We start from the raw sequence: 15,779 nt of genomic DNA on the forward strand, positions 1-15,779 counted from the left end.
GCTATGAATCATAATATAAATATCTAATATGCAGGATGTATTAAGTGACTCCTGTGAAAGGGCCATTTGACCCCCAAGGGGGTCATGACCCACAGGTTGAGAACCGCTGTTTTAAAAGGAAAAAAAATGTATGCAAATCTAGAACATTCTCAGATAAGCAGAAATGACCAGACCAGCCTTATAAGAAATATTAAGTACATTTGTTTGGATAGAAAATTAATGACATTGGACAATAATATGAGATACGGACACACAACAAACCGAATCACCCAGATACCCAGCCAGATGAAGATTTCAGAAAGCAAAATAAAGTTGCAAAATTGATTTTGGAGAGCTAGATATATTAAGAAATAAATAACAACATCAAAATAAGTGGGGGGAGGCTTAATGGTGCCCTGACAGAGTGTCTATAGGGAGAGTCTATCAGGGCAACTTCAAAATCTAACAGCCTAAATGTAGAATGACCAATGAGAACAGAGTAAATGCAAAGAAGATGGACAAATCTATTCACACTTAAAAAACACAACATCAACAGTAACATGTGAAAGGAAAAGAAAATCATATACAGAAGGGACTCAGCGCAGAAATTAAGGAATAAAGAAAGCATTAACATCACCCCGACATACAAAAGACGGACAACAAAATGGCAGCAGTAAATCCTTACCTATTAGAAATCACACAGAAGGTAAATGGATGAAAGGCACCGTCCAGAGGCAGAATTGATGAAAACCATGATCCATCAACATGTGACTACAAGACACATACCTCAGACGTGTCTTGGTCACAAAATTTAAACAGATTAAAAATCAAATAATGAAAAACATATATCTACCAAGCAATCAATAACCAAAAGGAACAGGAGTAGCAATATTAATATTTGACAAAAATTATCTCATCAATAAGACATATATTTATAAATATTTATGCAATCAATGCCAGAGCTGCAAAACTTAGAAAAGAAATTCTAGCATAATTGAAGAGAGAAATAGATGTATATATAATAATTGTAAACAACATTTTAACTCTCCACTTCTAATAACAGACAGAACAATTAGTGAAAAACCCAAGATACTGAAGCTCGAAATAATACAACTTCATCCTATGGACATGTGTAAAACACCTTACTCGATAGCGCCACAATACACCTACTCTAATACAAAGGAACCATTCTCCAGAACAGACGATATTTTAGGGCACAAAGAAAACCTCAATATATTAAAACAATAAAATGATATAAAGCCTCTCTCACACTCTCCCCTCCCTCTTTTTAACCATAATTATGTGAAACTAAAATACAGCAAAAGAAAGAACAGGGAAATAAATTAAACACAGGGAAACTAAATAATACATTACTGACAAACCATCGGGCCATAAAAGAAAGCAAACTTTGTAAGCACGCAGAGGTTTATTCTGTCTACTTTATCATCCATACACCCTTCTCCAGGGACCAGTCCATCCTGAGAACATGCCGAAAGCAGATGAGACAAACCGCACCTCCTCATTTCTAATGAGAAGTCTTCATTCTTCTGGAAATCCATAATATATTCCATATTCTTCACCGGCACTATGATGAAAATACATCAAGTATTCTCCGATCTCCTTTATTCATTGTCCAGTTTTGACATGTATATGAGGTGACTGACAATACCACGGCTCTGACACCCACTTTGGTATTTTCTTTCTTTCTTGTCTTTTTAATGATCTTTTGCTTTCTTCCTCTATGACATTTTTGATGTCAACTTACAACTCGCTTGGTCTTATTCATTAGTATTCAACCTGTCAAGTCTATTACTGGGAGATGGTCTTTAGATTCAGATGAGATATGCTCAAGGTCTTATGTTGGATTTCAAAATCTTTTCATTTTCTTTCTTTCTTTCTTTTTAATCTTTTAATTTTCTTCAGTTTCATCTTGACCTTGAATTTGAGCAACTGAGTCTGTTCCCCTTGGTTTGGCTGATAATGTTAAGGTTCTCCCTTGTCTCCTTCCAGAATTATAGTCATTTGATTTGTGTGTATCCCACCTGGCAAGGTCCAAGTGTATAGCCATCCTTCAGGTTGTTGAAAGGTAATGGAAATACCTAAGTTGTTGGTTTTACAAAATACCATCATGCCATCTCCAGCATTTTTTTTATCACCAGCACTATGTTTTCCAATTACCAGTCTTTCCTCTTTTCTTTGCAACTTTCACATTCCAAAGACCAGTAATCATCAATGCATTTTTATTACATGTTTGATCAACTTCATACCGAAGAAGTTGGTATAATCTTTCCACTTCTTCACCATGGTCTTTAGTGGTTAGTTTATAAATTTGAATCGTAGTCATATTATGCCCTCACAAAAGTACTGTACTTCACAATAGATCTTGACGTGTTCTTTGTGATTATTAACATGATGCTATGCCTCTTCAATTTGTAATTTCAGGCATCGTACATTATATAATTGTTTGACTCAAAATGGCCAATACTACTCCATTTTAGCCCACTAATATATAGGATATCAATCTTTCTATGTTCCATTTCATTTTTGATAACTGTCAATTTTCCTGGATTCATATTTTATGTATGCAGACAATGTTCTGATTATTCATGTCTGCCGCTGTTTCCTCTAACTTTGAGTTGTGCCGCACCAACAAACAGAGCGCTCTAACATGTTGCTCCTTTCATGTCACTACAGTTGATTGCAATTTGAGAAGGCAGCTTTTCCCCAGCCCATCATTACATCAACATTCCACTGCTATTCACCACGTTTTCCGTAGCTAGTTTTGCAGAGGTAATCTCCCCGTTCCTTTATCCTAGTTTATCTTATTCTGGAAGTTCTGCTGAAATCTATCTACCATGGGTGACCCTGCTGGTATTTGTAACACTGACTGCATAGTTTACAGCATCACAGAAACATGTAAGCCATCACAGCACAACAAAATGACAGACAGGTGACAGGATGTCATACTAGACATAGAAAACCTGAGCAATTCTACAAGAAAGCTACTGGATCCCGTAAATGTGTTCAACAAGAAGATTAACACAAAGGACATATAAGCCCCTCCCAGGGGGACAGACAGCAGAGACGTGGGTGAAGGGAGACAGTGGTCAGTGCAAGACATGAAAAAAAGTGTATAAATCATCAAGGGTTCCTGAGGGAGGAAGAGGTGGGGAGGTGGAGAAATGAGCTGATACCAAGGGCTCAAGAAGAAAGAAAATGTTTTGAAAATGATGAGGAGGAGGAAGTGCTGGTGTGTGTGTGGGGGGAGGGGGGGCCAGGAGCAGCAGAAAAAAAGAAAAGAAAATGATGTTGACAACAAATGTACAAATGTGCTTGACACAATGGATGGATTGTAATAAGAGCTGTAAGGGCCCCCAATAAAATGATATTTTTTAAAAAAATCTACACAAGGAGTCAATTGGATTACTTTTTACTAAATGAGTCCAAAAAGAAAATCAAGAAATAGTAACAATTCCAATAGCCTCTGAAACAATAAAATGCCTAAAACAATAAAGCAGTACAGTCAGAAAACAAGAGATCCACATAAATGTAAAGATATAATGCAATCTCAACCCAGATTCCAACAACATTCTTCACAGAAATGGAAAAAAGAATCACCAACTTTATGTGAAACGGAAAGATGCCCCAAATAGCCCAAGAAAAAAAAATTAGGAAACCCAACTACAAGGTCGTCAGTTCGAAACCAACAGAAGCTTTCGATTCCTATAACGAGTTACAGCCTCAGAGACCCACAGGGCAGTTCTACCCTGTCCTACAGGGTGGCTAGGAGTCAGCATTAACTGGATAGTAGTGATCTCTGATTGTTGTTGATTGGTTCTCCCTTCCAAATCTCTAAACATAGTCCATAACCACAGTAATCAAAACAGCTTGGTACTATTCAACGACAGACTTACAGACTGATGGAAAAGGATCCAGAAGCCAGAAGTAAATCCATACACCTACAGACAAGCTGATTTTGTCCACTTAATGAGACAGAATGACTCTTATGATGGCATAACTGGCTATACATTTAAATGAAAAAAACAAACAAGATTCATAGTCCATCCCACATATACAAACTATCTCAAAATGGATCCAAACTCAAATTGTTAAAGCAAAAACTAAGAAGTGCCTGGGAGATAATAGGGGAAAGATGATGGAACCTAATTCTTGACATAAACAGCTTTATCAAAGTAATAAATAAGCAACAAAAGACAAGACAAATCAGATAACTGGGATCTCCTGAACATTAGATATTTGTGCTCATAAGAGTCTTCATAAAAGAGTGAAGAGGCAACCTAGAGACTGGGGGGAAAATTCAGGAATGACTTATCTGATGAAGGTCTAATCTCTGAAATACAAAAAATAAATCCAATAACTCAACAATTAAAAGTAAAATAATCCAATTTTAAGATGAGCAACGGACAAGAACAAACACTTCAACAAAGCAGTCAACAAACCCGTGAAAAGATGCCTGTCAATTAGCAATTATGCACTGCTATTAAGACAATTTTGATGATAGGGACCCTGTATGACAAACTAGAATGTCTGGGGGCTTCTGAGATTGTACATATTTATGGGAGTAGCCAGCCTCATATTCCCGTGTGTAGTGGCTGGTGCGTTTGACTGCTGGCCTCGCAGGGATTTGCGCAGTTTAACTTACTGTGCTACCAAGCTCCTCCGCCGTTTGAGAGAGATGGAAATCAGAACGACAGTGAGACATCATCCCACACCTGCACAGGCAGTCCTGGCAAAAACTAAACAACCAAACAAGACGCAGGTGAGGTTGTGGAGACACCGGAACCATTACCCACCGCTAGTGGGATTTTAAAATGGTCCGACGACAGTGGAAAATGGTTTCATGCTTCTCCCAAAAGCTAAAAATCAAAGTTCTTTTTAATCCAGCAATTATCATTCTTAGGAAAAATCCTAGGGATTTAATATCAGGGTCACAACGAGACGTAGGCACACCTGGGTGCATGGCAGAAAGATGAGAACTTGACAGACTGGAAGTCTGTATTCAGTCTAATAACCAAAACACATGTAAAACTCCAACAGTGTAACAAGACAGGAGCAGATTACCCAGTCCTACACTGGGCACAGGACTTGAACAGACATTTTACCAAAGAGGACGGAGCACATTAAATCATCAATGCCACTAGCCACGCGAGAAAAGCAAATTAAAACTACAGTGGGAAACTACTTCATTGCCATTACGCTGGTTAAGGTTAAAATAAAAAACAAACAGGAAATAGGAACTGTTGGCATCTGTGGTCTTAAAATCTTGCAATTGGTCATCAAAGATATAATTGTTGGTCTCTAGTCATCTGGCGTGGGATAAAGACGAAGTTTTCTATCCCACAAGATTGACAGTTCCAGAACCGCACAGGAACAGTTCTACTTTGTCCGACGGGGTTGCTGAGTCGGAATGGACTCTCTGACAGTGAGTTTGGGGGGTTTTGTTACTTATTGTTTACTCACCCGGAACAATGAGAAAGAAGAAAACCAGAGACTCAATGAGGAAACCACTCGGTAGGACCATTAGCCTACATGAACCAAAGCCCCACACAGTTTCAGACCAGAGACACTAGATGGTACTGGATACCACTACCAGTCATTCTGACCAGGAGCACAATCTGTGACGTAATGGAAGAAAACCGTAGACCAAATCTCCAATTCTTTAAAAAGGTGACATTTACTGGGCTGGCAGAGACTAGAGGAACTCTTGAGACAACCACCATGATACAGCCTTAAACTTTGAGCTAAAACCACACATTTTTGGATAAAGACCAGATTGAATCACAAAATAATCATTTTCACCCCTAAGTACTATATTTCTTTTTAAAAACAACTACATGATATCAAAAGATTAACATTTACCCTAAAGACGAGTAAAGTGGTGGGGTGGGTGGTGAGCAGGGCAGGAGCTGGATTACTGGGAACTGAATAACCAGAATGAAAATAATAATAATCAAGTTGAAGCACTGTGAACAATATTTTTGGACACTACCGATAACCCAATACCAAACACCTTACCATCGAGTAGGCTCCTGGCGACTCTATAGGACAGGGTAGACTCCCCCTATGGGTTTCCCATACTATAACTCTTTATGGAAGTAGAAAGCCCCATCTTTCTCCCTCAGAGGGGTGGACAAACCCGGGGGCTCCAGTTCAGTGGGAACGGACCAGGTTAAAGCCCAGCAGCATGGCAATGATTGCCAGGGCATGCCAGGCTCACTGGGTGATAGCTGGCAGCAAGGGGATGAAGCCCAAGCAGGCCCACAAGTCCCGTGCGTACAAAGGTGGGAAGGAGTGGAGAGATCACAGAAAGAACAGGGAGCAAGCAGCAGATGTTCAGCCGCGGAACTGTGCAGAGCTAGGTTGGAAAAGAGTCTCTTTGAGGATGATCAGTCTCAGTGGAGGTTGCTAAATTGTGCCGCACTTAAGAGAGGCTCTGAGCAATGTTCCAGTATGTTATGTCCCCACCAGAAAGAGAAGGGAGGCTCTGAGACACACTGCAGCAGCAATGAACCTGGAAACCTTGAGTGCATTCAATCAACCACAAAGGAAGAATCGTGCCTAGTCCTACCGATTTACAATATCCAGAATAGGCAAATGGGTCCCATGACTAATGTTCATTTGTGATTAGCAGGGGCAGGAGGAAAGGACCAAGGAATTCACTGCAGAAGGGGCACTGAGCTTCTGTGAAGGATGACAGAAATATTTGGATAATGGTGATGGTTAAACAGTGACAAACAATGACTGTTGAAATGGCAAAGTTGTTTTATATCTACAGTTACCACAATTTTTTTTTTTAAAAAAGAAAGAACAAGAAATGGATGTGGGAGTATGAAGAGATACTGTGTGGATACACCAATCTAAGTCCTCAGTAGAAGGACCCCCTGCTCTCAGAGGGCTTCCTGGCAGAATCAGTCAGCCATGAAGCGCCATGAAAAGGTTGTTCTGAAACGGCTAAAGCCAATAGGCCAACCAGGGTGCCAGAGTCCAGTCAATGCTTGGTGAAGGCCTGAGGGAGAGAGGTGGGGAACACAAACAAGAGACCTAAGCTCTGACCAGCTGGGCAGTGTCCCAGGTCAGGGCAGGTCGTGGTGCAGCCATGAGACCTTATCCAAAAGGTGGGAGGAGAACCTGCAGGTGAGAACGGGGTCTGTAGGAGGACTGAGACTGAGTTCAAATCGACAGTCTAACGCCTGTGACAGTACAGCAGTGACCTCACACTAGGAAGCTGGTCATCGGACAAGCCTCAACATTACCAGCTACATGGTAAGTGAGCTAGCACCCCAAGCGCTCTCACCACGGAACTCCTGTCTCACATCGTCCATGCTCGGAGGGAAGCCTGCAGTCTGACACCTGGGAGGTCAGACACCTGATGAGTGGGGCACCTTAACTCCAAGTCCTAAGAGTCCTGTATCTCCCAGACAAGAGGGCAGCAGTGCTGCGCATGACGAGTTGTCACAGTGAGCTTGGAGGGTGGGGTGTCAGCCTTACAGGTTCATGAACATGCTGAGCGCCTTACCCAACTTCCCTCTCCTGGTGGGGACAGAAGTCAATGCCTCCCAACTCCCAGACGGCATTCAGAGAACACCATGGCCGTCACAGGTCTGCACCCTACCAAGCTGTGCCGAAGACTCTGGTGTTGGGGGTGTGTCCAGCACTTGCCCTTCGACTTGGTGTGCTGACACAGGCACAGGACAGTGGTGGGAGCGAACGTGCGTGGCTGTTCGGGATAGGAAGAAGGAATCCAGCAACCAACATACCACCACTACAGGTACTGGGGGCAAAGGCCCCGGCTAAGCCACGGGTCATCGAGGGCATAAGAGGGTAAAGTACTATGACAGGAGGGCAGTCTCACAGGTGACTGAGGACATGGTAGGGCAGGTCCTCTGACAATGGGAGGCCCCAGTGTAATTGAGGGCATAACGGGGACAGGCCCTGTCATAGTGGCTGGCTTTGGCACAACTGGAGGCACAGCAGACACAGAGCATGTGACAGCAGATGGTGGCACAATCTCTGGAACAGTAAGTAGCCTCACTATCATGGACAGGGCTCAGGGTGTGGTGGATACAGGCCCTATGAGAGGTAGGCCCTGTGAGCCTTCACGGCATTGAAGAGTATGGTGAGGATAGGTTTGGGGACAGTGGGGTTTTCACTGTAATCATGGGTACGGAAGGGGCGACCCCTCTGATGGCTCTATCACTGTAACTGGAGGTGTGGCAGGTTCGGCCCCATGGCAATCAGTGGTCTCCCTATAATTTAGGGTGATGTGTGACACGGGGACCTCAGGGGTGTCTCTGGAACCAGAGATGTGTATTGAGCTTTCGGTGCAATGAATCTGGATAATAAGGCAAGTGAGCAGGGCTTTCTCAGCAGGTGAAGCTGCAGGCACTTAGGTAGGACCGGCGTACATTGTGGGCTTTCAGGGCAGTATCTGGTTTATGAGTATGTGGCTGGTATATGTGGGGTCTGAGCAATTCTGGAACAGAGCCAGAAAGCAGCCTGGTCTAGCTTGTAGAGAACCTTCAAGACAAATAAAACACAGCTTCGGGTCAAGGGGATGGCGATGCATAGGTCAAGGTCAAGCAGATGGCCCTTGGCTCTCTTTGGGAATAACATCTGCCCGGGGTCTTGTCTCCTCTCAGCCTGGAGAGCAGAGAAAGGGCTCCTGATCTGGTCATACAGGCAAGCCGGTTGGGCCTGGCGCTCTAAACCCCTTTCCCACTCAACCCACCTTTTCAAGTGGCTTTCATCGACTAAACAACAACCTCTTACAGATATGTGTAATTCTGGTATTTCCTTCCCCTTGCCCCTCCTCGGGGACAGACCTCAGTAGGCAGAGGGCAATAGCCACAGGAAAGCTTGTCCGTCACCTCCCCCACAGTGGGAGCACAATGAAAAACATGGAGAAACCCATGCTGTCCTCCAGCAGCTGGGCAGGGGATGCTGCAAGTGCATGGGGGGTGAGGGTAGGAGGTAGTGGGTAGAGGAGCTGTGGGGACCCTGTCGTGCACATTGCAGTCACCTACAGACCCGGCCACAAATGCGGTGACATCAACTAATGCATAAGCAGTCAACCTATGGACCAGCTCAGGATGGTGGAGACACCTCCTAACACACATGCAGGCCATTCACAGGCCAGCCCTGGCACCAAAGTAACGCACTCTGCACGACTAATCAAAAGGTGAAGAAGCGGGATTTCTAGCCAAGGAATCCTACCTGCCCGTAGTAGTGGGCCCAATAAATGTGCAACTAAAGCCACCCAGGCACATGTGGGCAGTGAGATATAACAGAGGGTGCCGGCGTTGGAACTGGGCCAGAGATTCAATTCTGTATTGCTGCTCACTGACCTCCTGAGCGTGGGCCCACCACTTTATCTCTTCCTTTGTGCCTCAGTTTCCTCCTCTGTGAAATGGGTACCTCTGCCTCAGCGATATCGGGTTGAACTCACCTGAATCTTGCCTTGGACCCCAGTGCTGTCCATACGACTGGCCACATTGACCGTGTTGCCCCAGATGTCATACTGAGGTCTCCGGGCTCCAATCACGCCGGCCACAACAGGCCCAACATTGATACCTGCAACAACAACCATGGTTGGTGTCAGCTGGCAATGTGAGGTTAGTCTAGCTGGCAAGGCTGGTATCCCTGGCTGGGAGGAGTGCTTCTCAAAGGAAACGCCCTGAGGTTCTGGGGCTGTCCCCTCCAGCCCTCTCTCCTGAAGCAGGGACCTTCATAACATCCTGAGCACCTGTGCCTCCGTGGGTGCGTGGCTTTCAGGGACGCGGATCCCTCCAGATGCAGCCCGGCTGCTGTGGAGAGAATTCCTAATCCTGAGACAGGCTTGTCTCTCAAACTTTCCCACTCAATCTAACCCTTGGAGGCCCTAAGAAATCTTATCAGCTAATCCCTAAGGTCACACTTAGTATGCATGTTGCCAATCACAATGGTGTATTTCCACTTTAAGAAGAAACAGTGGCTCTTGACTTCTAGGGGGTGGGGGCAAACGACACAGTACAAGGGAGTTTGACGAAAGTCATGAAAATAAAAATGAAATGAAAACGGTAGCAGCATTTTCCCATGAATTTTTGAAGTCCCCTCATAGTTCTGGACGCTGTGAAGAGAAGGAACGGAGGCCCCCCTCTCTTTATGCAGAACAGGCAGCTCCAGAATGGTGAGCCAAGGACATCAGTGTTACTCACCATGTAGCACCTTCAGCAGTGTTACCCGCGCTGGGACTCCCGAGCTTGAAAATGGAGATGATAAGACCTGGGACGGTACCATGGGTGGATGCCCAGGAGGTTCCTAAGGTAGCATGCTGAAGGCCTAGCTACAGCTGAGCTGCTCTTTCCCCAGCGCATGCCAGTCCGATCTCCCATTCTCCTTTGTGGATGTCTTCTTGAGTGGTCGGGGTTTTGTTTGTTTGTTTGAGAGCATTTTCATCACCGGCTTTGTAATTCTCATGAAAGTCTACTAGCCTCTACTCTAGTTTAGTTGAGTCTTAAACTAGCAGGGATTTTTCTGGTAAACTTTCTGCATTCCAGGGGAAAAAAATGTCCGTTTATAGATAAAGGTTTATAATGTATCACTCTGAATATGGTTTTGTAAAAGCTAGAAAAGAACTTGAACATCAAATAGTTTCCTTCCTTATTCTGTAGGGAGGGACGAGAACCCAGGGAAGACACACACTGTGACGGAAGTCGAATAGATGCCACTCTCCCAGACACCCCCTGCCCTCCAGGCGAGGGCCTCCTCCTAGGCTGCCCCATCTTCCCTGGGCCTCAGGATGGAAAGGAGGGGATCACTGACCTACGGTCCAGAAGTAATGAGTACCTAAAGTGTCTTGAGACACCCTGGAGATTTCTCATTGGTTTCATGGTGTTAAAACACCTCTCCTTATATAATTAAGTTGTAGAGGCAACTTTAAAATGTCCCAGGCTCTGTGGGGGGAATATCCAATTTTCTACAGATGGGCTTTAGGTCTCCACTCCAACCCACCTTGTTCACATCGATATAGTTGTTTATTTTGGATCTTTGGTACCTGATACCTGATCTCATCAACACCTTATGATCACACAGGCTGGTGTGCTTCTTCCATGTGGGCTTATTTGCTTCCCTGCTAGATGGCAGCTTGTTTACTTTCAAGCCTTTAAGACCCCAGAAACTATATTGTTTGATAGCTGGGCACCATCAGCTCTCTTCACCACATTTGCTTATGCACCCTTTTGTCTTCAGCGATCATGTTGGGAAGGTGAGTATCAAAGAGTGCCAGGTTATTAGGACAAAGTGTTCTTGTATTAAGAGAGGCCTTGAGTAGAGGCCCAAAGGCCATATCCCACCACAGTAAGGGATAATTCAACCAAGGTGCAGTATAGCACCAACAAAACAAAACTACATCATTCCTGTAGTCCCTGAATGCTTCCTCCCTCCACTACCACAACCCAATTCTACCTCACAAATCTGGCTATACCGGAGTACACACATTGCTACAGATAAGAGCTCTTGACATATGGAACTCAGGACAGATAAACAACCTTGGGAACTATAGCGGGAGTATCGATATCATGAAGATAGGGGAATGGTCATGGAGGGGGGGAGGAACCCATCACAAGACTGGATATATAGCTCCCCCACCAAGGGAATGAATAGCAAATATGAAATAATAATAACAATATACAATTGATCAAGGATTCACGAGGGTGGGAGGGTGGAGGAGGGAAGGGGAAAAAAGGAGCTTATATCAAGGACTCAAGTAGAAAACGTTTTGGAAATTACAGCAACGTATGTACAAAGATGCTTGATGCAATCGATGTATGGAACGCTGTAAGAGCCATAAGAGCCCCCAATAAAATTATTTTTTTAATAAATAAAATGAAATGTCTCAGGCTCTGCATCCTGTTGCCCTGTCCATTTTCTCCTCCATGTACCCCCTCCTGCCTGTGGGGACAGGAACCGTGCCTTGGCCCTTCTCCTAAGGGAACCACCAGGACCTGAGTGTTGAGAGGGAGGCAGAGGGGTTGAAGTGATATCTTACCCACACGAAGCACAAAGTCGTTGTACGACTGATAGTTGATTTCATCCAGGACATCGAACATCTCAATAGCAAAGTCTGCAAGTATGCTGAGGTGGGAGGCGATGGACTTTTTAGCCTATAGGGGAGCAGATGGGTTATTAGATTTGGACAGGACTGGCCCTGGGCAGTTTTAATCCACTGGGCATAGGAACTCCCAGCGTATACAGCACACCTGTTCTACCAGCGAGTCTCTGCAAAACAAGCTCAAGCTCTGAGAAGCACAGCTGGGCTCGCTTTGAAGGGCAGCCCTCCCCCCATACATAGGCCCTGCCTCTCAGCAGACGTAGAGCACAGGTGAACATGCACATCTTTTCTGGGTCACTGGGGACTGAGGACGTGGGAGAGCACACACAGGTTAGGGGACCCAGGGACACCTGAGAAGAGCAGCCCTTATATTGGGAATTTTTTTTTTTTTTTGCTGTGGGAGAGGGTTGGCGAAGCTGTTGAAAGGTCCTTCCTTCTGAAAGGCTGACACTAAGTGAGTTTTCCTTTTAAAATCTAACGTGCAGGCTTCCTATTCATCCTCCTTCAAGGAAATTTCGCTAATTCTCAAAGTCAAGAAATAGTGCATTTTTCAACCCTTTTCCCACACTGAATTCTTCGGCAGTGCCCTTAGATACGCTTTAGGGACTGCTGAGGGGGCACGTGGGGTGGAGGCTGAAAGAGGACCCAATAACCGTTCGGATGCCCACCTCGTAGCTGAAGCAGGGCCCATCTCCACGTGGTGAGGAAAGGGAAGGGAAGGCAAGTGTGCTCTGAGAGCGCTGCCTGAGGAGGGGACCTGCATCCCTGCGAGCCCCGTGCCTCCTGAGGAGCCTGCACACCACTGGGGTGTCGCCCTTAAGTCAGCGGCAGGGAAGAGCAAGGATAATCTGGGAAGGAAGGGTGAGGGCACAGGCAGCACCAGGGGAGCAGACAGGACTGCGGGTGAAATGCCTTTATAACTGTACAGTGAACCCTCGCCACTTCGCGCTTCGACTTCCGCGACTTCACTCTATCGCGGTTTTTGCGTAACAGCGCATGCTCTGTCATTACTGCCACTGATTGGCTCATACTGTACACGCTTGATGCCATAAATAATATAATAAATAATAAATGATAATTGTAACGTCCAAAATGTTTTACTGTATTTTCCCTTTTTCGTTTAATAAATTGGGTAATACGAGTGTAATGGTGACTAAAGGTTGTTTTTTCATGTCCTCTATGCTCTAACTACGAAAATATTTGATTTACAAATAAGGAATCCTACTTCACGGAATTTCATTTATCACGGTAGGGTCTAGAACCGATTAACCGCGATAAACGAGGGTTCACTGTACACATGCATATGAAGAGTCAAGTTACAAAAAACTCGCCAAAACATCATCAGGGCCCTTCCTTCCTTCTCCAGGCGGAGCGCGTGTCTGCCCTGCCCGGGCCAGAGCCACAGAGCCCCTTTCTGCTCAGCTCCAGAGCGACCCAGATCTCCTTCCCAAGGATTAGCCTCCGTACACAGGGCCTGCAGTGGTTAAGACTGAGCAGGGTTAGGAAAGCGCATTTCCTCCCCTTACTTCTATTTTCAGTGATATAGTCACTGATGCTAACTGAAGTCTGGGATCCCACACCGAGGAAGACCAGAGCTGAGAGTGGTGATTCTATTCTGCCTTCTCGATCTCTTTGGGCACCAAGGCCCCACAAGGAAGGCACCCGCCCAGGATGTGTTGTAGGGAACTTACAGCATCCCACAACCAGCATCAGAGGGTTAGGGAGAGACAGTTGGCAGTGGAAGGGGCGGGAGGGGCGAGTCAGACATCAACTGTGCGGTCTGCCTCCTTGGTGGGCTGACGGAGCTGCCCGGTGCAGAGTGATGAACTATTTCAAGCAGTGCATAGCCTGGTGCAAAGAATGATGGCTGTTGAGGGATTCGAGGGGCAGCGCAGGGCTGGAAGCTAGTGGTCAGCATCACGGAGACGGGTGCTTTCAAATGCCTCCGTGGCACTCCGTGTGGTCCTCATCCACCTTCTTTACTTTGCCTCAACCCAGCCGCCTGGTGTGGGGCAGATTGCTGAGCAAAGACGGCTCCGTCTGGGAGAACCCTCAAAGGTGTACGGGCAGCAAGATTAGTCTGCTCAAGGAAGCGCTCTCTGCCCTGCTTCTGAGGGGTTTCCATAAGAGACTCTGGAGGAACCTCCCCTGGCACCTATAACTCAATCTAGAAGGCATGCCCAGGACTGGAGCTGGGGAAAGTGAGACTGGAGGATGCAGAGTGGAGGGAGGGGGGCGAGGGGATCGGTGTTGGTGGCCACTGGCATAGAACACTTTGAGGAGGAGTCATATAAGAAAGCACTCACCTTGGCTTCGGCTGTGGGTGCCAGCCCCACCGCTGCCATGTATGTGCTCCCAATGGTCTTTATCTTCTCGAGGTCCTTATAAAAGTCTTTCTCCATGAGCTTGGTTTAAAACATAAAACTGTTCAACATTACATAATATTTTAGACAAGTCCCTGCAGTTCTCAGCCGCAACGAGCAACAACAGAGGGACACGCACATCTAAGAAGTCATCTTCCTCCTCTCTTTGGGGCACTGGACCAGTTTGAGGACTAGACTAAAGTAATTAGACCTGGGTGGGGTGGGGGGTGGAGGGAGTGGAAAGAGAAAGCAAAAAGGAACGTGTGCAGACACAGACCTGCCTGCCTCCCACGGGGGCAACCGATATCCTTCAGGGACAATCTAAGGCTCTCTCCCAAATGCCATCAAGGTTGACCGGACCCACAGTGCCACCTGGGAATGCCACTCCCACGTGGGAGACACCTGGTTACCTACCACAGGTGGGGCGCCCCCGGGCCATCCTGAGGACAAAGACACTGAGTGAGAGGGGCATCAGCATCCAGCTGTCAGTTTGGCCCCTGGTCGCTTGCTTCCTCTCACTTCCTAAGGCAATTTCCGGACTGCTTTACCATATCTAGAGTTCTGTGGCATAGTGGGATATGAGTTGGGCTGCTACCAACAAGGTCGGAAGTTCAAACCCATCAGTTGTTCTAAGGGAGAAAAGTGAGACTATCTGCTCCTATGGATTTATAATTTGGGAAAACCAAAGGAGGAATTCTCCTCTGTCCTATAGGGTTGCTATGAGCTAAATGGCAGAGTTTGGGACTGGGTTTTTCTCTTGTCTGTGGGAGCCTTGGTACTGTAGTGAGTCACATGTTGGGCTGCTAACCACAAAGTCAGCAGTTCAAGTTCACCAGCCATGCTTTGGCAAGAAGCTGGGGCTGTCCTGATCAAAAGAAAAAATCGCAGCCTCAGAAACCCTAAGGAGTAGTTCTACTCTTGGAATCAACTCCAGGGCAGTGCGTTTGGCTTAGTCTTGGTTTCTTCCTGACCTGTCACCATTAATGTGGACTTTCAGAGGCAGAGGGCCTGGGCTTCCCCAGGACATACTTGCTGCCTACTGGCACATACAAGGTACATGCTGTACTGCTGAATCCACAGTACTTCACTCGGTAAAGGCACACCTACGGAACCTGCGCAGCACCCACTGACAGACCCCTCCAGCGCTCACGGAGCTGACCACAAAGGAACGTGGGCATTACCTCGTCGAAGTCCGCGATGATCTCATTCAGGAGCCGCAGGCACTCCACGCCCATGTTGTTGCCATCGAGCTCAATGTAGAAGTCATTGAAGTTGGGGATGGAGGCGAACATGACGCCCACCTGTGCGTACGACTGGTAATAGAGGTC

General features: G+C 46.0%; 1 protein-coding gene across 1 annotated transcript in view; it reads right to left on the reverse strand.

Annotated features, from left to right (window-relative positions):
* The window catches only part of ADCY1 (adenylate cyclase 1), a gene marked incomplete at its 5' end in the record, with an annotated part of 246,252 nt that overhangs the window by 7,149 nt on the left and 223,324 nt on the right, over positions 1-15,779 (reverse strand). The window contains 4 exons of the mRNA XM_004708178.2: positions 9,446-9,570; positions 12,026-12,140; positions 14,395-14,493; positions 15,633-15,779. Of these exons, the coding sequence (XP_004708235.1) occupies positions 9,446-9,570; positions 12,026-12,140; positions 14,395-14,493; positions 15,633-15,779 (486 nt within the window). The remainder of the gene's footprint in view (positions 1-9,445; positions 9,571-12,025; positions 12,141-14,394; positions 14,494-15,632) is intronic.

Source organism: Echinops telfairi, unplaced genomic scaffold, assembly GCF_000313985.2.
Source record: "Echinops telfairi isolate 266 unplaced genomic scaffold, ASM31398v2 ScPeMD7_7;HRSCAF=31, whole genome shotgun sequence".
Taxonomy (NCBI): domain Eukaryota; kingdom Metazoa; phylum Chordata; class Mammalia; order Afrosoricida; family Tenrecidae; genus Echinops; species Echinops telfairi.